Genomic DNA, 24030 nt, shown 5'->3' with positions numbered 1-24030 from the left:
CTGTCTCCATCTCCAACCTTTTTACACAAACCACAAGGAAATAATCTCCGACTATTTAAACGTTATTTAACAGTTCTCCACAACCATTACGCAAAGAACACACGAACGAAATAATACTCTCCATCCCCACCACCTTCCAAAAATACTAAAGTATCCTACTTACAATAGCTTGGCTAGTCAAAGCTGATCCCACACTTGTTGCCAAAAAAATAAATGTTACAAGCGCGGCAGCACAATGCTCGTACCTGAGCTACATGCAGGCGGGGTGCCCTGGTTACAGGTGTACAAATGTCGAGGTGCGCTGTATTATATAAAGATGAATGTATTCTGCATGAAACGAGCGGGAAACCTCGTTACTCGGCGACCAAACCTGCCTGCCTGACGTTGACAACGTATCTTCCGAACCTGTGTTGATTAGGCCTCAAAATATGAAATTAAAATCCAAAATATACGTAATAGACTGCGTGTGTCAAAATCATTTTCTAAAATATTCATAAGGAATTTATAAATTGTGCAAAATATTTTAATAGACCTACATTTTTTTTATCTCCCTCTCGTCACTAGGGGGTGCTGCAGCACCCCCAGCACCCCCACTTCCCGCGGCCATGCTTGTGGAGATGTCCTATACTCATAACGATCTGGCAACCAGTAAGAAAGAGAATTGAAAATTAAGACAATTAAGACGAAAAGTTAGCTGAATTATAAACATAGCCTATCTAAATATAGCTAAATATTAACTTACGTAACATGTTTGACATTGATTGTCTGACAGATTACTGGAACAGACGTGGTTTTAATAAATAGGCAAACAAATGAATTGTAGGCTATTTGTGTTGTTTAATATAAATAAATGTAAAGTAAAATGTATTGTAAGTTAAGTAACGACCCAATAACTCATTTAAGACATTCAAGTTTCCTGCATGGGTCATTTGTATTATTCAGGTTTGTTTTACCTGTTCTTATTTGCCCATGAATCATGTGTTTAATGACAGTGAGATGTTGAAGAGACACGTCCGCTCTGATGATGATGATGATGATGTCAGACAGATGATGACACTTTCAGAATGACAAAGTCCTTTGTGACGATGAATTCCTGATAAGTGGAGGCCAAACTATCCTTTGCCCTACTTCACCTGAACTGACTCGGACTCTGTGTGAACTTTCACCTACATTACTCAGTTACTAAGTCAGTAAAACGGGAAGTCGCTGCATTAATGTGTCAGATGCTAGTTTCCTAAACCCACATCTGCACAAGTCACACGCTACACTGGAACTGAATGTTTTCAACTTTACAGAAGTACCAGAAAATTGTGTCTAAACGATCTTTGTAAACACTGTTTATGTCATACAGTGAGTCCCCGACCTTTGGACTACATCAGTCGTCATGACGTCACCGCCAGTCTATCACGAGAGATGGTTTCTATAAAAGCCGGAACAGTCGCTCAATCCTCATACAGCAGCTGAGAGTCAGGTCGGGAGTTTGGTTTCCTCAGACAGCACAACAGGTACAGATCTTTTTCTTTATTCTTATGCTGATATTTAAAGATAGATTACTACACTGAAAACCTTTTTTTTTCAGTGTATCTTTAGTAAAGCTTATAGTAGAAAAAAGAAAAGAATCTCTATTTTCTATGACAGTTTGACTGATCTTTTGCAGAGTTTCTGCTAACTATAATAGTGACATGGCTTCAACGGACATTGTGAATAACCAGGTGTGCCATCTTAATCCTCATTTATACAGTTTATCTCATTGGAATTGTAACACTAATTAATTCTATAAACACATGTGTGTGTGTGTGTGTGTGTGTGTGTATTTGTTGGTTTGGATGTCAATTCATTTGTTCATTCCTTTCTGATCCTTTCTAGAACGTGGTTGAACGCATAGTTCACCTTCCCTTGGTTATATCCACCTATGACTTGGTGTCAAATGTGTACTGCAACACCAAAAACAACCATCCGTACTTGAAGTCTGTGTGTGAGGTGGCTGAGAGTGGTGTAAAATCCATAACATCGGTCGCTTTTCACAGTGCTTTACCCATCATTGGCAAGCTAGAGCCTCAGAGTAAGCTGAATGTTGTTTGCAGGTTAAGATCAGGGCTGATTTTAGTGTAAATATGTATTTATGTAGTTTCTGTCTCTCTGTAGTCTCTATGGCAAATGACTTGGCATGCAAAGGACTGGATCAGATAGAGAAGACTCTGCCGATCCTACACAAGCCATCTGATCAGGTATTACATAATATTTGACTAGACCTTAAAGTGGGCATGAAACGGAGTTGCAATCATCATTTCTTCCCCACTGTTATGTATGTCCAAGTGGGACTTGATTTTGTTTATCAGGAAACGATTGGATCATTTTGGTTGCCTTTTGCTGAGATCTCAAGTGAGTGAAAAGACTGCTATAAAACAGCTGTAGCAAGACAATAGTGTCATTATTCAGCTCCAGTCAGTTCAGTTCAGTTCAATAACTGTGTAAAGTTAATTTATCATGAAACAAGTTCAATTCAGCCATTAGCAGCTCAACAGAAGACCGTAGTGTTGTTATTCAGCTTGAGTACATTCAGGTTTTTTACATTTTCCTATGGGATTCTCATTAAAAAGGGTTTTTCAATTCATGAGTTGGTAGACAAGGTCACAACTCTCCAATAGTGCTGTCAAACGATTAATCGTTTAATCCAGTTTAAAATTTAATCCAAAATAAAATGAATTTTTTTTAGTTTACATCATGTATACTGTGTATATTAATTATGCATAGAAAAATACAAACACGTGCATGTATATATTTAAGAAAAATATGTAATGCTTATATATTAAATATTTATATATAAGAAATATAAATATATAAATGTATATACATGTAAAAATAAAATACTGTATGTGTGTATTTATAATAATATACACTGTACACAACTACACATATTATGTAGACAAAAACTTTATTATTTTGGATGCGATTAATCGTGATTAATCGTTTGCCAGTACTACTATCCAAGCACTGCTCTAATGGTGTTCTTCTCTCTCAGATTGTCGCCAGTGCTAAAGAGGCAGTGACAGGAGCCAAGGAAGCCGTCAGCTGTACCATGAACGGTGCCAAGGAGTCTGTCTCCTCCACCCTCAGTGACGTGAAGGACAGGACACGTGGAGCAGTGCAGGACGGCATGGAGAAGACCAAGACGGTGGTGAGCGGTGGAGTCCAAACAGTGATGGAGAGCAGTGTGGTCAAACTGATGAGTAGCAGCGTGGACACAGCACTGAGCACATCTGAGACGCTCCTGGAGCAGTACTTACCTGAAACAGAGGAGGAAAGAGGTGAGGATACATGATGGACTGGGTTTACTGGCACCAGGATATTTAGATTGTGACTTAAAGCTGCTCAGCTTAAAGTTGTGACAGATTTTTTTCTTATGATGCCATATATCTCAGGGAAATGGCTCCTCAAATGAGAAAAAATGTTCATTAAACACATTAATATTTATGTATATATATATATATACATAAAAGAGAGAGAGAGAGAGAGAGAGAGAGAGAGACTCTTACGTAAGTACTGTGAGAACTGCATGTCTTGTGATATTCTTGTGATATGCTTTTTAAATGACATTGAAAGAATATTCATACTGTATACTCTGTTAAAATCGTCAAATAGTGCTTGGAATTATTACATTTTGCTGGAAAAGAAATATTAATTCTATCCATGAGTGGAACATTAGATAAAGAAGTCTTTGACTAGCAATCTAAAATTTATTTTTGTCTCAAGAGCCTCACTATAATATTTATAAAACTCTCAAATCTAACAGTTGCTTCTTTGTTCTGCTTCTCTGCTTAATCTCTCTCAGAAAGTGAGGTGAAGAACTCCGGGGGACTGGAATATAACAGCGATCTGCTCAGTTACTACGTACGGCTGGGGTCTCTCTCCAGCAAAGTCCGGGACAGGGCTTACCAGAGGGCCGTGGATAAAGTTCGTAATGCCATACAACGCAGCCAAGAATCCATATCTCAGCTAAACCACACCATGGATCTAGTATGTTGATCTGAGATTCATTCAGCGATCTATAAATGTCAAAATACTGTCTTCTAATATCATGCTTATTTGTTTTGTTTTTTATTAGATTGAATATACCCGCAATAATTTTGATGTGTCTAACAAGAAGCTACATGAGAAACTGAGTACACTGATGGGCTGGAAGAGTCAAGAAGAGAACGAGATGGTCACAGACAACGAAGCTGAGGTATCTGAGACATCATGTGACTGGAAATTAGGGGTGCACGATTTCTGCAACCTTTTTTTTTTCTTTTTTGCAATATATGTTATTATATTACAAATTCAGGAATTTTAACCAGATTTATTTTATTTTATTAGTTTTTTTTGCTGTAAAATAAAAATAATAATGCAAAAATGATGGAAAATTACTTATTAAACTCTCTTTTGCAAATGTTTTTCAATCAGCAAATTGAATCGCGCACATTGACGATTGCCCACAACCTCAGCCAGCAGCTACAGAGCACATGTCTGGTCTTGGTGTCCAGCTTCAAAGGTCTCCCTCAGCACATCCAGGTCCAGGCCGTCTCCGTCAGCCAGTCCGCCATGGAGATCTACAGCAGCTTCAGTAAGGCAGCCGCTATAGGAGATCTGTCCAGCAGCGTCCTCACCACCAGTCGATCCCAGCTGAACAAAATAAGAGATTCCATGGATAACGTCATGGACTACCTGCTTAATAATACACCTCTCAATTGGCTGGTAGGTCCATTTTACCCACACACGGAACGTGGGGCTGCAGACAGCACTGAATGTGACAAACCACGGACCCTTCAAGTCACTGAATGAAGACCATTATTAACAATTTGTTAACCATTTGTTTCTATCTCACAAATACACGTAAAGTAACACATTCCTGCCAGTAAAATCCTTCTCTACTTTGAAAGCAGTGATACTTTCTCTGATAACAATTATTACTAATAATATACAGTTTTACAAACTTTACTCTTGTAAACCTGCATATGCCTAATCTTTAAGATACAAATAGTGCTTTTTACACAGTTTAATTTGCTGTCTTTTATTGTTTTTGTACATTTCTAATAAAATAATACATTTGAAATTGTATTCTTGTTTTGTGTGTTTTGAGGATGAAAATTTCACCTTGATGATATTTTTATTTAAAGGGGTCATCGGATTCCCATCGAATGCACAAGTTGATATGATTCTAAGGGTCACATAGACGTAGTGTCTGTGACGTCATCCATAGATTTCTAAAGAGCCATCTTGGCAGTGTGTCACCCTGCCTGACTCCTGGATATAATTGAAAATGGGCAAAAGGTGGGAGCTGGTTGCCGAAACCACACCCACCTAGCTCGACGGCGGTGCCCACCTGTCAATCAAGTGGCCGCGCCCTTAATTATGCAGAACCTTAAGGCTTAATATAATTTAAATGGATGAGTTATAAAAAAAAATTTCACCCTCCTCACAGTTGTCATGAAGGGCAAAATTAGTTATATAGACCAAAATCATTTTTTAATCCAGGCTGTAATTTTTTTTTTTTTCTCTCTACTGTAAAGTTGGTTATTTTAACATCGATTATCTATGGGATTTACTCCCTTTTGCCGCCAACCTCTAGTGGTCATTCGAGGTTACAGTTTAAGTCACGTATAGGAGCTTCCATATGGGCTTCATGAGAGCACGGGAGGTTAAACAACACCCTTTTACCCTGTCAAAAACAGCTTTGTTTACAGCAAGCTGGTTTGTTGCCTGTTCCTTTAAATGTTAATGAGCTCTGCTGACTCCGCCCCCTCTTCCAAGCCGCTCTCTGAGAGACTGTAAACTTTAGCCACATTCATTGTGAAACTTGCTAAGTAGCATGTTATTAGGAAAGGCAATTTGTATAGATTCATAAAAGAAAAACCTTATACTATCTTCTGTTGGTGAAGCTGGATCACAAATGATTTGCACGAAGATAGACACATTTAGTAGATCAAGGTGCATTCCCTTAAAAAAAAAAGCAGTCCTCTGCGTGTTCATTATTACATCCAACAACAGAACACCTCAATCGCTTAGGATCTTAGCATCGGAGATTAGCTCAATTTAAGAAATGATTTAACGAGATAAAAAAAAAACACTGGGTGGATTTTTATAATTATAGGGTGTTTGTGTACACACACTGCCAGCACACATTTCAAACAGCTGGTAAAAGTGGATGTGGCATCCGATGACTTCATTAAACTTTTCACTTAGACAACGCAGTGTCTTTTTTTTCTGATAATTACAATATTTTAGATAAAAGGGATTAAAACATCATTAATAGGTCCATGCACCAAGCATCTTAAATATAACAATGGTGAAGTCATCCATTGTGTACAAAGATATGATAAACATCTGAATTTTAATATTTTAATGAATCTACTCTAATCTCATGCTACGCATTTAATGCGATAGCAAAAGTACAGGTAAATGCTGATAATACTTTTTTTGCATCAAATTTCTACTAATCTAAATGCATTTTTTTATATAAATCTATATCAGGATCGCTGAAATGTTCAAATAACAAAAACATCAAACAGTTCAAAAAACCTTCATCTTCTGCTATTTGTTTATTATATATTAACTCTACAATTTTACATTATTTTAATAAGTCACTGTACATAAAGCAACCCCTACAAAAGTCACACACACAGGTTTCAGGTATTCACACATTAGTGAGCCTTCATAGATGCCAAGAGAAGAGACTTATAAAATACAGTATCTAAAACAACACTCTTTTCACAACTGTTTTCCCACAGTGTAGCCTTATATTGCTCAGTCAAAAGTTACATGAAAAATACAGTTAAAACCAGAACAATCTCAATTCGTTTGAAGCATTAGATGAAACGTGAGGAAAAGAGTAATGAGGCTTAAAGCTGGCATATTCATTGAAGCTTCACCTGAAATAAAAAAAGTGGGAAGAAATAACAATAAATATCAAAACTGTAAGACTGTATGCAATTCATTTCTCCCTCCACAATCAAGATAAGTTTTTTTTATAGGTTTTCATTAGCTTGTCAAGTAACGATTACATAATTTGTCTTCAGCTTACCCAGTGCAGACTTTAATTGCAGAGTTTCTGTTTCTTTTGGTAGCACAGGTTCTACAATTGAGAAAAAGACTGAGATTAACAAAGTCTTACAACTGGCCACTCTGGGAAAAAAAATCTGGAAAAACCTACACCTCTGGGACGTTTTGATCAGAAATGACCGAAAAGATTAGCTTTTTTAAATGTAAATTTTTTTTTTGCTTCATCAGAATGGGGTGAATTTTGTCGCATTAGCTATGTGAACACAAAAATCATGGACATGTTTCAGATACAACAACAAAAAAGACACATTTGGCTCCTTTGTGGTCAAAAATAACCAATATAGGAAATATGCCATGACGCAAAACAGGGACTGCAACACAAAGCAAGTGTTTGGAAATGTATAAAATCAATGATTCTTTATATACTGTAGATCTATAGGAATCTAGCGCTCACACCATGGTATTTCATTTGTTTCTCTTTTTTACTCCCACCAGATGTCACTAATATGCCTTCAAAAATTCCATTTTAAATAGTTGAACATGAAACATTGATTGAGAAAATAATAAAATAATTAGGCCTATTGTATAAATATTAATTAGTACCATAAACTTCTCTTTTAGATTTCAAAAGAAAAAATCTATTGAACAAAAACACATTACACTGATTTTACTGGAAAAAAAGGTATTTTTCAACCCCTTAATGAAAAGCGCTAGAGGTTTAAAGCTTTAAGGCTTAAAACTATCTTTTTTGGGTTTACTCAAAAAAAATCTTTGCATCAACTTAAAAAATAAGTGATGAAATTTGCTTTCATCAAACACAAAGTAAGATGTTTAACTTGAAAATAAACTCAAAATTAATGTATATAATATAATATATATATAAAGAACTTTCATTTATGTACTGAAATGGAAGAAACCTCACAGAAGAAAAACATTAATCATGTTAAAGGTGACATGACAAACTTTTACAACAAAACAGACTCAAAAGCACTACATAGAGAAAATGAATATTTTATGTAATGTCAACATTTTTGAATAAGAGTTCTTATAACAAAACAAAAGCTGGATTTTTGACAGTACACAACAATACAGAATACTATACTCAACAAAAGTGACCTACCTGTAACAGTGACCTTCACTGTGCTGAGAGCCAAACCCTCTGAGTCAAGAACTTTGTATGTTCCGGCGCTGCGGGCCGCAACATTACTGAGAATTAAAATCTTGTCTCTCTTTTTCAGATAACCTCTCTTGTTTATGACTGCATCTTTTTCCCACAGGACTGTCCAGTCAGTTTCATTACTGTTTTGAAAAATCACTTGTTCAGCTTGTGGCGTGTGCAGATCCAGGATCAGTTCTGCCCCAGTCTGCACAGATTTGATGTCCTTGTGATCTACCATGGGATGAGAAACAAAGCATCAATTTAGATTCATTATAGTTGAATGTATTATAGTTAGTCATTAACTGAAAGAGAGTTATTAGTAAACTAAAACTAAAATAGTAAAAAAGCATTTTCTTAACATGAAATAAAATATTTTACTTTTTTTTTTTTTATATAAGCAAGTTGAAAAGGCAACATTTCTCATTCTCATTTAGTTAAACATATTGTAATAAAATAGCTAAAAATGAATAAACTGAAAGAAAAATAATATAAACATAAAAAAACATTATTATAACTCAAATTAACTTTGACTAAAAATAAAATTAAAACAAAACTTAAAAAAAAATGAAATCACTGATTTATACTGCAGGTTAAAGCAATATAAATGAAACTAAATCAACAGCATTTGTGAAATAATGTTGATTACAACAAATAATAATAATAATAATAATAATTACAACTTCTTTGTTTTCTTTGAAAAAAGCTATACATGGGTTCCTGGACCAAATGTGAAGATTATAATTTTATAAAAGAACTTAAATTAATTCTTAAGCTAAAGCATTGTGTGTTGTTTGAGCTGTAAAGATTTTACTAAATGTTTTGGCGTCAGGTCAATTTCTGAAATTTTCAGTTTTTACGCCATCTTTTCATTGTATTGAAAAGAGATCTCGATTGAGCTTAATTTGTACCAAACACAGATTATTTATTTAAAACTACTATGAGTGAGATGTGTTCTAGTGTTAAAGTGCCCTTACCGATTACTGCAAGGTGGACGCTCTGAATGAAAATTCGTTTCTTGATACTCGATCCACCAACCACCAAGTAACTCTCATAAATGCCTGCATCGCTGAATCTGACATCCTGCAAGAACAGAGAGCAGTTTCCCTTCACAAGCAGTTCCTGTGGGACATCTGCCCGGTCTCTATAAGCCTCCCCCTGAAACTGCTCCTGTCCCATTCGCTCAAACACCGAATCCCTTATGGTCTGCCACTGAATGTGAGGCTTGTGATCAGACTCCAGGTGTGATGCCACAGAACATGGCAGGACAGCTGGCAGACCGACCCTTGATGACGTATGGACAACCACTGAGAGGGGAGAGGAGCCTATAGAGGCAAGTTTGATAAAATACACATTACTTGACATTAAAATTAAAGCAAAATGCTAATAAATGATAAAGTAGTCATATTTTTATTATTGTCATTTTACTTACCAACACAAATAAGAAGCCACAGCATCAGAAAGGCTGAAATCCTGAGAAGAAATAAATTGTAGTTAGGACTACTGAGGCTAATTGAGTATATTTACTACTTTCAGTCCAGATGATCTAAAGTCTCCAGACAACAGCATTGTGTTCTATTAAGTAGTGCTCCATATGGCAAGCCATATTAGCTTTTAATATAGGCCAACTGCATTTTTACTAGTAACAATTAAATTTGGGAACGCTTCGATATAATTGTTAATAGTAACAATTACGATTAGAGAGCTCTATACTTCAATTCCTACCAGTAACAATTGCTTTAGAGAGCTCTGCTTTTGTCATTTTTAGTAACAATTGAATTGTGGACCTCCAAAATGCAGTTCCTACAAACAATTTATATAAGAGTGCTCTCCAAATTAGTTGTTACTAAATGCAATTGTAATGTTCTCTAAATCAGGTAATAGTAGGGGTGGAATGATAAATGTATTTGTATCGAACCATCATGGTATGGGCATCTCGGTTCGGTGCATGAGGCCTTACAACGAATACAGGCAATTCACCCCCAATTCAGAAGGGGGCGCCTGCAACAATGCAACGTTGTTTGATAAACGGCTGCCAGCAAAAGAGCAGCAAATACCATGAGTTGCACACTTGAAAACAAAGCCCACTAGACAGTGACCATATGCTGATTTTTAACACGTCAAATTAAGCCTTTCATAAAAATTATTTTCTCACTTTTATTATTAACTTAAGAAACTTGACAGAAACTGCTATCAACAACAAACTGACATTAAAATGATGTCATACAGCATCTTAATCAAGTCTTGACTAAGGCTGATGACACGGGGAAACTTTTTAGGCAATATTGCTGGGCAACTTTGCTCAAAACAGGTTTCCCCATGTATCATCAGCCTAACATTTGACTTCAAATTGATATTAATAGTTTTAATTGCAGTTAGAGAGCTTTCTAATTTAATTGTAACTTGTAAGAATTTCAATTAATTAAATTAAATTGTAATTACAGAACTTTGCCAATAAACATATCTATAAATTGTTTGTCTGTACTGTTCATAATAGTAAAAATTAGTATAAATACATAATGCACATAAAATAAAATAGGCCTAAAAGAAAACATTTTTATCCATTCAACAAGTCCATTTACCAATTGAACCTAAATACAAAAATGTTAATATAATAATAATAATAATAATAAATGAAATGTTAAAATAGTAAAAATGTTTTATCCATATAGTCCCCGGTTACTTTGGTCACGCAGGTTTGTTTACCCATTAAACTGGTGGCCACAAGAAAAATCGTGGTTCCCTGAACATAAGAAGTCATGGCCATGAGAAATGGATGTTGTTCCCTCAACATAGCATCTGGAGGCCAGAAGGATGTCATTACCTCGACAAAATGATCTCAACTAATTAACCGAAGACGTCCCCTCCTGGTCACTGTCTTATGCTCGGTGTATTTAATGCTAATACGGCTTGCCATAAAGTCCGTCTGTGTTTGAACGCGCTTCAGTTTCAGATTCCTGGAGCTGCGATGATGAGACGAAACGAAACTTAAACTCAACAGAACTCAAGTTTTAGACCAGGGGTAGGCAACATCGGTCCTGAAGTGCTGATGTCCTACAGACTTTAGCTCCGACCCTGAAAAAAAAACTCACCTGTTTGTAGCCTTAGTAATCCTGAAGACTTTGATTAGCTTGTTCGTGGTTACAGCTAAACTCTGGAGGACAGCGGCACTCCGGGGGGACAGACGTTGCCTATCCCCTGGTCTAGAGACCTAAACCAACAAGACCTGAATATATTTGATAACAGTCCGTCAGCATGGATATTTGGAGGACAAAGAAGCAAATTAACTGTTGTTTTCATGATTAGCTAAAGCCTATATTTATTATTCTCACCGTTTACTGATAAACCTCTTTGATTCCTAAAAGAATGCAACATAATTTTACATTACTGTGTTGCTATTAAGGACGTTTCTTACCAGTTATTTCTGTCCATCTTACATTTGAGTTGTCTCCTGTTCCTGCACGAGATGTTGAACGAGTGTAAACAGATCAACCTCCGCAGCGAATATATAGCCTACATCTCTCTCCATTTCCCGAAAACGAAACCATCAGTCGAAACCGTTAGGTTAGCCCAAATAAGGTAGGGTAGAATTTCATCGGAATATTAATGAGATTTAGTCAGTCAAAATAACAATTTTGAGATTATATCTAGATTATATCTAGATTATATCTAAGATTATATCTAATTTCGTGTCTCTGGAAATAGTGTTTTGACATTGTATAAAACTTTTTTGTGTAAGTTAAAGAACAATTTTGATGAAAAATTAAATGATAAAAAAACAAAAGAAAAGATAAAGAACCTTGGAGTAAGGATTGGTACAGAATACCTATTTTTAAATAGTGTTATTTACTTAATTGTATGACTTTATCAAGTATTACAAATCTACTATTTAAGAATAATACTATTATTATTACATTGGAGAAAGCCATATTGCATGCATGCGTGTCCATGTGCTCATGTTTCAAAGATTTAGTTTAATCACTTCGCTGTTAAAAAATAAATAAAAATAAAAAAAATTTTAACAAGTCTAAACTAAATAATGATTTAAAATAAAAATAAAAATAAATACTAAAGTCAAGTCCACAAATAGCCTTCACGTTGCTTTGTGCATTTGTGTGTATAAAAGCTTAATCATGGAATCAACGAAATGAACCGAGACATATGAAAATTCAGTGCAGCTATCAAAAATATATATATATATATAATTTTAACAAGTCTAAACTAAATAATGATTTAAAATAAAATAAAAAATCAATACTAAAGTCAAGTCCCCAAATAGCCGTTGCTTTGTGTATTTGTATGTATAAAAGCTTAATCATGGAATCAACGAAATGAACCGAGACATATGAAAATTCAGTGCAGCTATTAAAAAAAAACATAATTAGTACAAAATTCATTACTTTTTTGAACCGGTCCTTTGGAGCGACTTCATTGAAATAACCGACTTGCCGAAATGTAGTAGTTCTCATACAGAACATCTCGCGATATCTATCAGATCAAGTACCAGCGCATTACAGTGTGCGAAAGAGACAGGCAAGATGGCGGCGCAGGAGACTCAAGCAGCGCAGCAGTCGTCCGTAAGCAACGGAGAGGTAAGAACAGCCGAAATGATAAAGTGTAGCCGTCAAATTAACGTGTCAACGAACAGCTTTAATATAGTCCACACGTCCAGGAAACTAAATTCTTGTTTCGTGTCAGTTTTAAAGAAGAACGCCAGACTGCCGGTCTGAATCGACGACCCCTTTAATTCAGCATCGGGTCAGAAATGCTGCCTGAGTCACGGAGGCTCTATCCGATTGTGTGGCTTATTTATACCGGCACATATCATTTTTACAGAAGACACAAAGCTTAACTTATCCAATCTATCTATCACACAGACTGTATTTCAAACCCTAGCATTCTGCTGATATCATTGACCGCATGTTTGGGCATTAAAACGTTTGAACCCGTCTTTGATGCCCTTAAACGCTGTCTATGTAGACAGAGACAGAAACACACTATATTACAGACTGCTGTTCAGATGTTGGTCTACGTAGTGTTGAGTTGATCAGTGTTAGCATGCTAGCTAACTACAGTAGCTGCCTAGCTCTTCTGTTAGCTTCACATGTCAGAGGAGTTTAGAGATGGCAGTATTGTGCAATCCTATTAATCCGCCAGTTAGACCTTATAGTGACGAAAAAGCGTTGTAGACAGAAGAACTGTAGTGGTGGTGAGAAGTTTTGTAATGATTAGGCTATAGCATGTTGTGTGCAGTCAGCTAATTTGGTAATTGGTTTAAGTCAGGGGTGATCAGTCCTGCCATTAGAGATCTGCTTTCATTCAGAGATTTATTGCAGTCATACTCCTGCAGTTATTTTCTAGTGAACATGAAGACTTTGGTTAATTATTTTTTTTGCTGGTGTTAGACCTAAACCCTCAGGATAGCAGATGAAGAGTGAGAACTTGCTATTGGATTAAGTAACTTCGATAGCAAGGTAAACTGCACTTATTTGGATGAATAACCCTGTGGTTACTGATTACACAGGTTATAAAGGTCATATAGGTGGTATCAATCATAAACATTACTCAGGTTTGCCAACCTTTTTCCAAAACAGTGTGGGCTGCCAAATGTAAACAAGCGGATAATGGTTTCCCAGCATTTCTTTAGAAATCTCAAGATTGTTAGCTTTATAGAAAACACAGAAAACTGGTCTGATGTCCTTTTGTATATTATTTTGTGAGCCCCGCCCCCACATTTAAAATGTGTTTTTGCACCAATGTGTGGTTCACTGATCGTAATCAATCTCTAGGTGGGGTCTCTGTTAATAGTGAGGTGTTGTAATGACTTCTGTTGACAAAAATGACCATGACAACACCACTTCAGAATCTCCACATTTTCTGATAGGCCTTTCCATCATCTGTGATTGGGGTGACTTCAACCATGTCTTTAGAAAGCTACAATGGACTTTTATTTGGGTGCGATACAATAGACGTCTCAGGACAGAGCCCTGGGGTACCTCGTATTCAGAATGAAGATTGGCAATGACTGGCTGGCCACATTCACTGTTTGAGGTTTAAACAGTGAATGTACTCTAGAAATATAGTACTCTACGCAAACGTGTAAACATAGACATTGATAGCATCCAAAGGTCGATTTCAAATGTTGTATACATGCCACAATTTATTAGTTTGTTGATATGTTACTGTATTCTATTATTTTTTTTGGCTTTGTTTTGATCCAATCCCTGATCTTGGTGATTGGCCTTTTTGGACTTATTGTTATCTCAGAGTGGTTATCTCTAATCTTGAGACATCTGGAGTGTAACCAGAATCATTGTAAATTAGATCTCCGTCTTCTGTTTCCATTTAGTTGACCTAAATCCAGTCAGAAGTAATTCCTTGCTCAAAAAGATTTGTTTAATATTTACCCTGCTCAGTAGTGTGTCAAATCCAAATCATTTTCTCAGGCAAATTGGTTTTAGCTGATCACCAAATAAAAGTACCGGAACGAGCTAGAACAGTTGCAAAGCTAGATGAAAGCTCCAGTAGTCGCTTTATGAGCTTGTGAAAACACATTTGTAAATCATATTATCTTTGTTTCAAGATCATAGTTAAAACTGGTCATGTTTTGGTTTTTGTTAGACTGAGACAATGACTGGCTTCTATCATCTGCCTCTCTTCTCAGACCTGAACTGATGTCTGTCTGTCTGTCTGAGAAAATTATTAGGTTGTTTTTTTTTTTTTGGTAGAAATCACCCATTTGAATGTATAGTGCAGTTGGGGGGTTTTGAGATCTGTTTTCGCAAATATGACGATTAGCAATGAAATTTCGGTGTTTTTGTGATCACTTCATTTCCTATTTGGTAGGTGCAGGTTTTTAGTTGGCATCCTTCCAAGACCTGTCAGACTGGCTTTCAAAAATAAATGCAGTCATCTAAAGTTATAGCTGTAATACTTGGCTTTCTGTTTTCTGCTTAGTTAATTATAATTGAAAATCTAAATCCAAAGCAAAAAGAAATCAACCTGTGGGTTAAAAAAAGCACCAGAGCTCTGAAACTGATCTGTCCCATCTTTAGATCACTGTGAATACTATATAGTAATTTAATTTGTCACTAATGTTCTGTGCAGGTGAGCAGTAATGGGGCAGCTGCCTCAGGTCAGGTAGCTCAGACAGATGCGACTGCACAGGACCCACAACAACAGCAACAGCAGCCCAATGCCTGGCAGGTGATTAAAGGTGTCCTCTTTAGGTGAGTCTTTAATGTTGTGCACCTAAATGATTGTTTAACTCTATAACAGTTTTCCTAGTCTCCATATGTACTTTAAGAACCTCCTGCATGGTCTTTATTTGACAGATATGGTTTGTTTTTGACCATTGTAAAACGCAGTGATGTGATTGGTAACTTATTATAGATCATTTGGTCTAGTTTGAGCTAGTTTTGCTGTTTTTCAGTGCATTTGAATAGCTGATTTGGTCATACTTATTAATGACATCTCCAGGATTTCTGTAGTATCAAAATAGGTTTGAGAATTGTCAACTTTGACTGGAATTGCCCACTTAAGTTTTGATATTGTAACAATCCCAGTTTGAGCCCTAAGGATCTGTATTGCTCAACAGTCATCCCGTGAAAGGAAAGCAACTCCTCTCCTGAGCTTTTCCTGGTGCTCTAATCGATGTGTGGGGGTTTAATGTTACTTTAACATTTCATACTTATGCAATATATAGAGCTTATTGTCACAATTACAGGAATTGCCTTCTCCAGTAATATTTCTATGAATTCACTTTACTTATATTTAAAGAAACAAACTTTTTTGAATCGGTCTTGTACCATAGGTGATAGTGTAAGGCTACAGTTTTGCATCATGAGTTTTGGGTTTTCTGAATATCATAGGAAGTCTAACATGATTCTGCTCTTGTGTTTGTGTATCACGCAGGATTTTTATCATCTGGGCTATAAGTAGCTGGTTCCGCAGAGGTCCTTCAACTCCAGATCCCAGCACTCCCGCTGGAGCTCCACGACTGCCCAGCCGAAACCTCTTCCCCAAGGACACCCTTATGGTATTCATAATCAAAAGTATAATCCTTTAACATGTATAACTACATGCACATACATAACCAAGTTCTCTGTAAGATCTGGTTTGTAGCTGCTTGATAATTCTGCTACCTGTCTCTTCACAGGATTTATATGTATATATCTCTGAGAATGAGATATTTACAGATTTTAACAATACAGAAGCACTGTTCATGTACCAGCAAGATCTGGTTTATGGAGATTGGACCACAGGGGAGTCGGGAGATGGCTGCTATGAGCATTACAAAGAACTGGATCTCTCTGAGGTTTGTATAAATGTGAATTGGATAGATATGAGACATGCATTGTTTTGTAAGAAGTAACATTGATTTTGTAGTGTAATTGTAATAAACAAATCTCCATATTCATCGGGAAGAAGGAGGCGGGAACCGGTGCACAATCAAAAATCATTTTAATACTCAAAAGTAAATACACAACGGCGCACCAGCCCCTCGCGGACGACTGGTGCGCGCAAATAAAAACCAAAACATAAAATAATATCCCAGGCCTGGTCCTCTCTCGTCCTTCACGGTCGTCACTCCAGTTTTATATCCTTCCATCTCCTACGTGGGACTCGATACTAGCGGTGGGGCTCAGGTGTAGCTCATCTCCAATCACTACACCTGGCCTCACTCCTCGTTCCCACGCCTCTCGGCCCCGCCCCACTCGCCACAGTAATTGTTTAGCAGCACTGTCAAAATCCAAGAATATGTACTCCTTTTTTTTTGGCATGATTTGCTGTTAAGTCCGCCTCTGTTTGTTCATACAGGGTTTGAAGCAGAACGGCTCAATATACATCCACGTTTACTTCACCAAGAGTGGCTTCCACCCAGACCCCAAACGCAAGGGCCAGTACCGCAGGCTGTCCACGGTCCATGCCACTCGAAGTGAGTGTGTCCAGTTTTTGGTTGCATTACTTGTTCTCTCATTCACCTCGGTCACACTCGTGTTTTTGCTGCATAGACGTTTGACTGTGTCAGCAGGCCTAAAATAACACATTACCAGTGCATGGGTGAACCCTCTTTAAAACCTAGAGCCCGTTTTCACACGCTTCCTCTTCAACAGTGCTCAACAAGTACAAGAGGAGGAAGTTCCTCAAGACCAAGAACTTGTTGACGGGAGAAACCGAAGCGGATCCAGAAATGATCAAGGTAAGTGGTAGAAAAGATTGGCCGTCATCTTCCCCATGGCATTCATTCCTGTGCATTCTGGGATCTACTTTTTACTCAAGGACATGTGTGTTTTGGAGTTTCTAAAGTTTTGTTATCTCTGTACATTCCCAGAGGGCTGAGAGTCATGGGCCTGTGGAGATCATATCACATTGGCATCCCAACCTCACTATCAACATGGTAGACGATCACACAGCTTGGGTGAAAGGCTCTGTCCCCCCACCTCTTGACCAGCGTAGGTTTTTTTTTTGTTTTGGTGCTAAACTTCTCATATTTTTGAAACTACTTATTAAGCCTTCGATGAATCTAGAATCACCCCTGATTAACCTGAGCACTTCTGTTTCTCTCAGATGTGAAGTTTGATGCAGTGAGTGGAGACTACTATCCCATTGTTTATTTCAATGACTACTGGAACCTGCAGAAGGACTATTACCCTATAAACGATACCCTGGAGAATCTGCCCCTCCGACTCACCTACTGCCCCCTCTCCTTGTGGCGCTGGCAGTTATATGCCGCCCAGAACGCCCGCTCCCCCTGGAACTTCCTGGCAGAGGACACTTACGAGCAGTCAGATGAGGACCAGGACTCTGTCAAGGTTTGTACTGCACTCAAGAAAATCATTTTATTGGTTTAGAGATCTAAGTGAGAGATGAAAATGTTTGAGAGCAAATGAGGGTCAGAAATGTTTATAGATGTATGTATATAGAAATTGCAGTGTGGAAAACGTGAATATGGTTTTAATATTTGTTTTTCGTACTTTTAAATGTAAAATATAGACGTTAAATATCACTATATAGATAATTGGTTTTAATTAATATTCTGGATTTTAATTTGGTAAGATAAGTGACTAATTTATTGGGTATCAAAAACTAGTACCACACAATGCCATTACATCATGATTATACTGTAGCTTATTTGTTAAGTATTGTTTGCATAATAACTTTTTTTTTTAATAGCCATTCATTCTCAAGTTATCAAAGCAATATTTTAAATAGTCAAAAAAAAATGTATTTTATGTAATTTAGAACATTTAGGAAAAAAATTAAAATGGTAACTATAAAATTATTGTTCAAATATTTTGCAGATTAATAAAACCGTTCATATTGTCTTTTCATTGTCAAATAGATTTAGCTGTTGTGGTATAATCAGAAATAACATTTGTTTTGGTTATTGGAACCCTTAAAATATTAGTAGAAAAATCTGTATTGGTTGTAAAAAGAAAAAAAAAAGTGTTTAGTAGTCCTCAATCACATGCTCGAGTAGTATTTTCATTTGAAATGAGCAGATGCTTAGACACGAACCGGTCACAACTTAGCGAGCAGATAAATCATGATCGATTGCCGTAATTAGTTATGTAATGTTTACGATTACAAGCAATGTAACTGCTTTGAGAGACACCATTAAAATGTCTTGTCTTGTGTCAAAACAAAACAAAAAACTAGCTTTTTATCTCAACAGGTGGCTCTACTTGAGACCAACCCCTACCTCCTGGGACTGACCATCGTTGTTTCCATCGTCCACAGCATTTTTGAGTTCTTGGCCTTCAAGAATGGTAAATAAATACTACAGATGCTCCTGTACTCGTTAAAATGATACCAAACGCCAACACCACACAGCATGTGATAAGTGCCATATTCAGACAAAGAAACACCAACAACAGACCGCAAAATGGAATTATTATTAGAGATTGAGGATGTCTACGAAATGTATGCAATTAATATAATGTTGAACATTCGGTATTAACGCCTGTTTAGCTCTTGTGCTCGAGCTGATTAGCAACGTTTGTTGTGTGATCTTTGATGTTTGCTTACTTGGCACATGCATCATTTGGATTAAAACTAAATTGTAAATATAAAACAACATTTATTTGGGTATTTACTATAAGTGTTTACAGTACTAAGCTACTGCAGTTGAGCAGCTCTAATGCTTTTAAATTAAAGAACATGTACCATAGATAAAAAAAATTAAGTGACTGTAACTAAAACTTGTAAAATACATTTTAATTGGCATAATTAAGTAACAAAAAAATAACTGAAGGTTAGAAAAAGGATAGATCTCTTTGATAAATGCAGTTAACCAACTAACATATTCTTTTAGTTTTGTACCATATATTTTAAAAAAAAATTACAAATGCAAAGAAAATAATAGTGTCGATTCTCTATCGGCAAGTACTAAAAATAAAAGTATCGTATCGGCCGAGTTTTGGTGAAAGTGGTATCGGAGCACCCTTAATAAATACTGAAGTATATGTGTGGTAATTGATCGAGACTTGTGGGTTCTGCTGTCTGAGCTGCGTGGCGTCTCTTATTTCACTTTCTCTGCAGATATCCAGTTCTGGAACAGCCGTCAGTCTCTGGAGGGGCTGTCTGTGCGCTCCATCATATTCGGGGTGTTCCAGTCTCTGGTAGTGCTGCTCTATATCCTGGACAATGAGACCAATTTTGTCGTCCAGGTCAGCGTATTCATCGGCCTGCTCATCGACTTCTGGAAGATTACCAAAGTCATGGATGTCAGGGTGAGATGATGCCACCGCCAGGCTTTGGATGACTTTAGTTTTATGGCTAGGTTTGAGTTCTTGGATCTCGATGTTGATTCTTGTTTTTCGTTTTCTAGCTGGACAGAGAAAACAGGATTGCTGGAATTTTCCCACGATTGATATTCAAAGACAAGTCCACATATGTGGACTCTTCAACAAAAATCTATGATGACGTAAGAAACTTTTTAGCTGCAGTTTAAAGCTGATTGATCAAATTTATTCAAACTTTATGAGAAATGCCTGTTTTGTTTTTTCTCTAGATGGCTTTTAAGTATCTATCCTGGCTGTTGTACCCTCTCTTTGGGTGCTACGCAGTTTATAGCTTATTATATGTGGAACACAAAGGCTGGTACTCTTGGGTGCTCAGTATGCTTTATGGGTTCTTGTTAACCTTCGGTAAGTGTAACCTCACTTCATGTTTGCAGTGGCTTCATTGTGATAAGCATAATAATGCTTGGAGTCTGTGACAAATTAAAATCAGTGACTAGATGATTAAGGAAAGAATCACAAAGTGGAATTTCACTTTTTCACCTTCGAGGCCGAAAGGATTCTCTACAGTTCTGTAAACCAAATAAAGAGAGAGCGCTGTCCACAAGGATACGCTCATGTGTGAAATCCAGCCAATGAGGGCTGTGAATGCGTGTTGACACACCTTCATAATTAATGGATTTTAAAGTTAAAGTAACAAGAAAACTTTTTGTTTTTGTTTACAGCGGGTAAAATGAGTTTTGAACACGTTACCATTTTTCTTAGTAGATAAATTTCTAAAGTTGCTGTTGACATGAAATTTTCACCAGATGTTGTTAACAACTGATGGCATATTAAAGGTGTCTTATTACCAATGTGTCACACAAGAAACATAAGTAAGTTTACGAAGCTACTAGATTCCTTTTTGTGTGAAAATAAAAACTACAACAATCTTGTATCTTTGTAAACTTACGGTTGAACCCCTGATTATTTTACTGATCAAAAAGGTAAAAAACAAGACAAAAATGCTGCAGGAAAAACAACTTTTTTCCCCCTAAGGTTTCTTTACTTATTGAGTATAACATTTATCTTCATAGAACCCACAGCTTCTTCCTGGGAATCAACCCCATGACTTTGGCGTCACTAATGCCATGCTTGACTGTTATAGGAGCTATAGGAACTTTAGTGCAAAATTCTGTTTGGTGATGCTATTGGTGTTGAAATCAGATATTTCAGCTTTAAAAAAAAATTACAAAAGGTCTCTCATTCAAAAATATTTTGTCAAATCACTGTCTGCCACTCATTCAAATGATTCATAGTTCCTTCGCAGTGGTTAACTAATGCTATAATTAGCATACTTTTAGACCATGTAGACTGGTAAAAAAAAAAAAAAATATTTGAACACAGCCGTTAAAGCAACAAACATTCGTGACCCTGGACCACAAAACCAGTTTGAAGTCGCTGGGGTATATTTTAAGCAATAGACAAAAAAAAAAAAACATTTTTTATCCATCAATAGGATATTAAGTAAAGATCATGTTCCATGAATATATTTAGTAAATTTCCTACCATAAATAATCAAAACATAATTTTTGATAAGTAATATGCATAGCTAAGAATTCATTTGGACAACTTTAATTTTCAGTATTTAGATATTTTTTTGCACCCTCAGATTCCAGATATTCAAATAGATGTATCTCAGACAAATATTATCTGATCCTAACAGACCATACATCTATGGAAAGCTTATTTATATGTATACCTTTATTTATATGATTATTTCGTGATGATTTTGGTGGTCCAGGGTCACATTTTATCTTCCCATCAGGAGCGTTGCAGGTTTCCGTTGGCATGTGACATTAAAAGTGGTCTAGTTATAAAAAAAATTATAAATAAAAGATTCTTAAGACCCCTGAGTGAATCCTCAAGACAGACTAGTTGTTCAGAGATCCCACTGATTTTAAATTGTCACACATCCTTAGTACTTTTTATTAGTTCTTATGACATGTCCAACTGTGTGTGTGTGTGTGTGTGTGTGTGTGTGTGTGTGTGTGTATATATATATATATATATATATATATATATATATATATATAAAACAAGTTCCATCCATTTGCCATGTTTTGAATTAGATTATAAATGCTTTGTTTTTCCTAAAGGGTTCATCACCATGACACCGCAGCTCTTCATCAACTACAAGATGAAGTCAGTGGCCCATCTTCCCTGGAGGATGCTCACATACAAGGCCCTGAATACCTTTATTGATGACTTGTTTGCCTTCGTCATCAAGATGCCAATGATGTACAGAATAGGTTGTCTCCGAGATGGTACGTGTTTCAACTTTGAATCTCTTAGTACGATTGCATCACCGTAGTGTCATGTTATTAATATCTAGTTTTAACTGAACGTACCACCGTTTCTCCACAGATGTAGTCTTCTTCGTCTATCTGTACCAGCGCTGGATTTACAGAGTGGATCCCAACCGTGTGAATGAGTTTGGGACCAGCGGAGTGCAGCAGAGCAAGGACAGCCCAGCCCAGCCAACCGCTGCCATCACAGATAAACCAGACGGGGAGAAGAAGAATGATTAACCTCTTTTAACCCCCTCCCTTGCCCTCTGGTCTTGTGAAGGTGCGATAAGGCATCTTCAAGACTGAGTTTATGTTTTATTGTCAGGGAAGGGAACTGGATTAACGGTATTACGTAAAAGACTGCAGGAAAAAAAAATGAAGTTCAGCGTTCCTCCTTTGTGTGGGATCCACAGGGGGAAAAATATATCTATATATTTAATGTAGACTTCCTAAAATCATTCTTTTTCAATCTCCCATATTTTTGCAGTCAAAGTGAAGTAAAACGTGATGTACTGTATTGTATATTTTTGGGTTGGTAACACTAATAATTTGAAGGGTTAGGAGGTCTGTGATTAAATCCCGTTTGCTGGAGTGAATAGGGCGAGTGCAGTACATATCTTTTTTGTTTTTTGGAGTACAAGAGCGAGGAAAAGAGGCTTAACGCAGCCTCGCCGGTCTCCTGATTCTGTGTACTTCTTTTCTGTTCATTCCATGTGTGAAGGATTTCCAGGAAGAAGTTGTGTAGTGTAGGACAGCCAGTTCTGTTCAAACACTACCTGTGTGCGAGACAGACTTTTCACATTTTTAAAACAAGAATTGATGTTGCTGACTTGAACAAAAAATAAAGAAATAACAGCCTTGTAGGTATTAATATATAATTCTATTAATAATATTAATAATTATGATCATGATTCTTCTTTTTTAAGCCTCTGATTTTTCTTTTGTATGTTCTAAACTGTTCTGTGTCTCAGCTTGTAAGATTGAATCATGCTGACGTCAGCTTGTCTAGCAATGGCTGAAGTGCCAGTCCTCTCACTGAGAACTAGTTTTATTACATTCACACTCCACGGCTGGACCACCATGTGTCACGTCTGGTTCGGTTCGGCTCGACACGTCCACAGTCCAAGAATGCGTGAGATGAAATGCCTGGTTTGTCCTTTTTTTTTTTGGTGCCGTACTTATGAATTGATTGGGCTTTTTTTTGTTTTTTTGGTATGTTCCAAAATTTGATCACTAATGTTTATAGTAAAGCATAAGTGCAGTTTAAATTGGACGTTGTGTTCATGTCTCAAGAGTTTTGCTTTTGCATATTTGGCTTTTTAAAGGTTTGTGACATTGGGCTCATAAAAAATATGTATCAAAGGAAAATTGTAAATTTTGTACGTTTTTTAAACCGAGACCACTTAATTAATTGGGGGATTCGTTAAACATTTGATTACACCTTATGAAGTTCATACTTGCTCTGGTTTAGCACAAATCTCTCTGCCTTAAAACTCTTTAGAGGTTTCCCATGAAAACACTTTTATGACCTTAACTACTTTTTTATATTTAAATAGTAATGAATATGAAATAATAATAAAATAGTATTTGGAGAATTGCTTGAACCGGTTGGTTTTGGTATAGAGACTAATATAAAGTATAAGATCTACATTTGAGCAACATCTGGGGCATAAACTAAGCTTACTTTTTGGCCATTGTGTTTGATGTTTTTATTAGAGTTGTTCCGATTCCGATACTAGTATCGGAAATATCTCCGATACCA

At 36.6% G+C, this 24030-nt stretch overlaps 3 protein-coding genes across 6 annotated transcripts; 2 read left to right on the top strand and 1 right to left on the bottom strand.

Moving 5' to 3' along the window:
- Nucleotides 1–1406: 1406 nt before the first annotated feature.
- On the top strand, nt 1407–5095 carry LOC127972351 (perilipin-2). 2 transcript variants are annotated; one of them, XM_052575792.1, is made up of 8 exons: nt 1407–1505; nt 1658–1712; nt 1867–2062; nt 2146–2228; nt 3023–3308; nt 3833–4017; nt 4106–4225; nt 4444–5095. In XM_052575792.1, the coding sequence occupies exons 2-8, from the start codon at nt 1683–1685 to the stop codon at nt 4819–4821; spliced, it is 1278 nt and encodes a 425-aa protein (XP_052431752.1). In that variant the 5' UTR covers nt 1407–1505; nt 1658–1682; the 3' UTR covers nt 4822–5095. The 2 variants fall into 2 exon arrangements, with proteins under 2 accessions (XP_052431752.1, XP_052431753.1); XM_052575793.1 differs by lacking the exons at nt 1407–1505; nt 1867–2062 and having other exon boundaries at nt 1599–1712.
- Nucleotides 5096–6559: 1464 nt separating this feature from the next.
- LOC127972353 (uncharacterized) lies at nt 6560–11761 on the bottom strand. Of its 3 annotated transcripts, none has more exons than XM_052575796.1 (7): nt 11610–11761; nt 11287–11420; nt 9627–9667; nt 9172–9519; nt 8159–8428; nt 7061–7111; nt 6560–6908 (listed from the first exon to the last, which is right to left on the bottom strand). In XM_052575796.1, exons 3-7 carry the CDS (start codon nt 9649–9651, stop codon nt 6829–6831), a joined length of 774 nt encoding a protein of 257 aa, XP_052431756.1. In that variant the 5' UTR covers nt 9652–9667; nt 11287–11420; nt 11610–11761; the 3' UTR covers nt 6560–6828. The 3 variants fall into 3 exon arrangements, with proteins under 3 accessions (XP_052431756.1, XP_052431757.1, XP_052431755.1); XM_052575797.1 differs by having other exon boundaries at nt 11287–11405; nt 11610–11627; XM_052575795.1 differs by lacking the exon at nt 11287–11420 and having other exon boundaries at nt 11610–11737.
- A 233-nt stretch (nt 11762–11994) lies between these two features.
- On the top strand, nt 11995–23146 carry clptm1 (CLPTM1 regulator of GABA type A receptor forward trafficking). The gene is made up of 14 exons (XM_052575791.1): nt 11995–12786; nt 15302–15423; nt 16109–16232; nt 16353–16511; nt 17015–17132; nt 17311–17396; nt 17529–17649; nt 17765–18009; nt 18873–18966; nt 19739–19929; nt 20028–20123; nt 20211–20346; nt 22077–22244; nt 22345–23146. The coding sequence occupies exons 1-14, from the start codon at nt 12733–12735 to the stop codon at nt 22506–22508; spliced, it is 1878 nt and encodes a 625-aa protein (XP_052431751.1). The 5' UTR covers nt 11995–12732; the 3' UTR covers nt 22509–23146.
- The last annotated feature ends 884 nt before the right edge of the window (nt 23147–24030 follow it).

Source organism: Carassius gibelio, chromosome B15 (genome assembly GCF_023724105.1).
Source record: "Carassius gibelio isolate Cgi1373 ecotype wild population from Czech Republic chromosome B15, carGib1.2-hapl.c, whole genome shotgun sequence".
In the NCBI taxonomy this organism is placed as follows: Eukaryota; Metazoa; Chordata; class Actinopteri; order Cypriniformes; family Cyprinidae; genus Carassius; species Carassius gibelio.
This window is presented reverse-complemented; position numbering and strand designations above follow the sequence as displayed.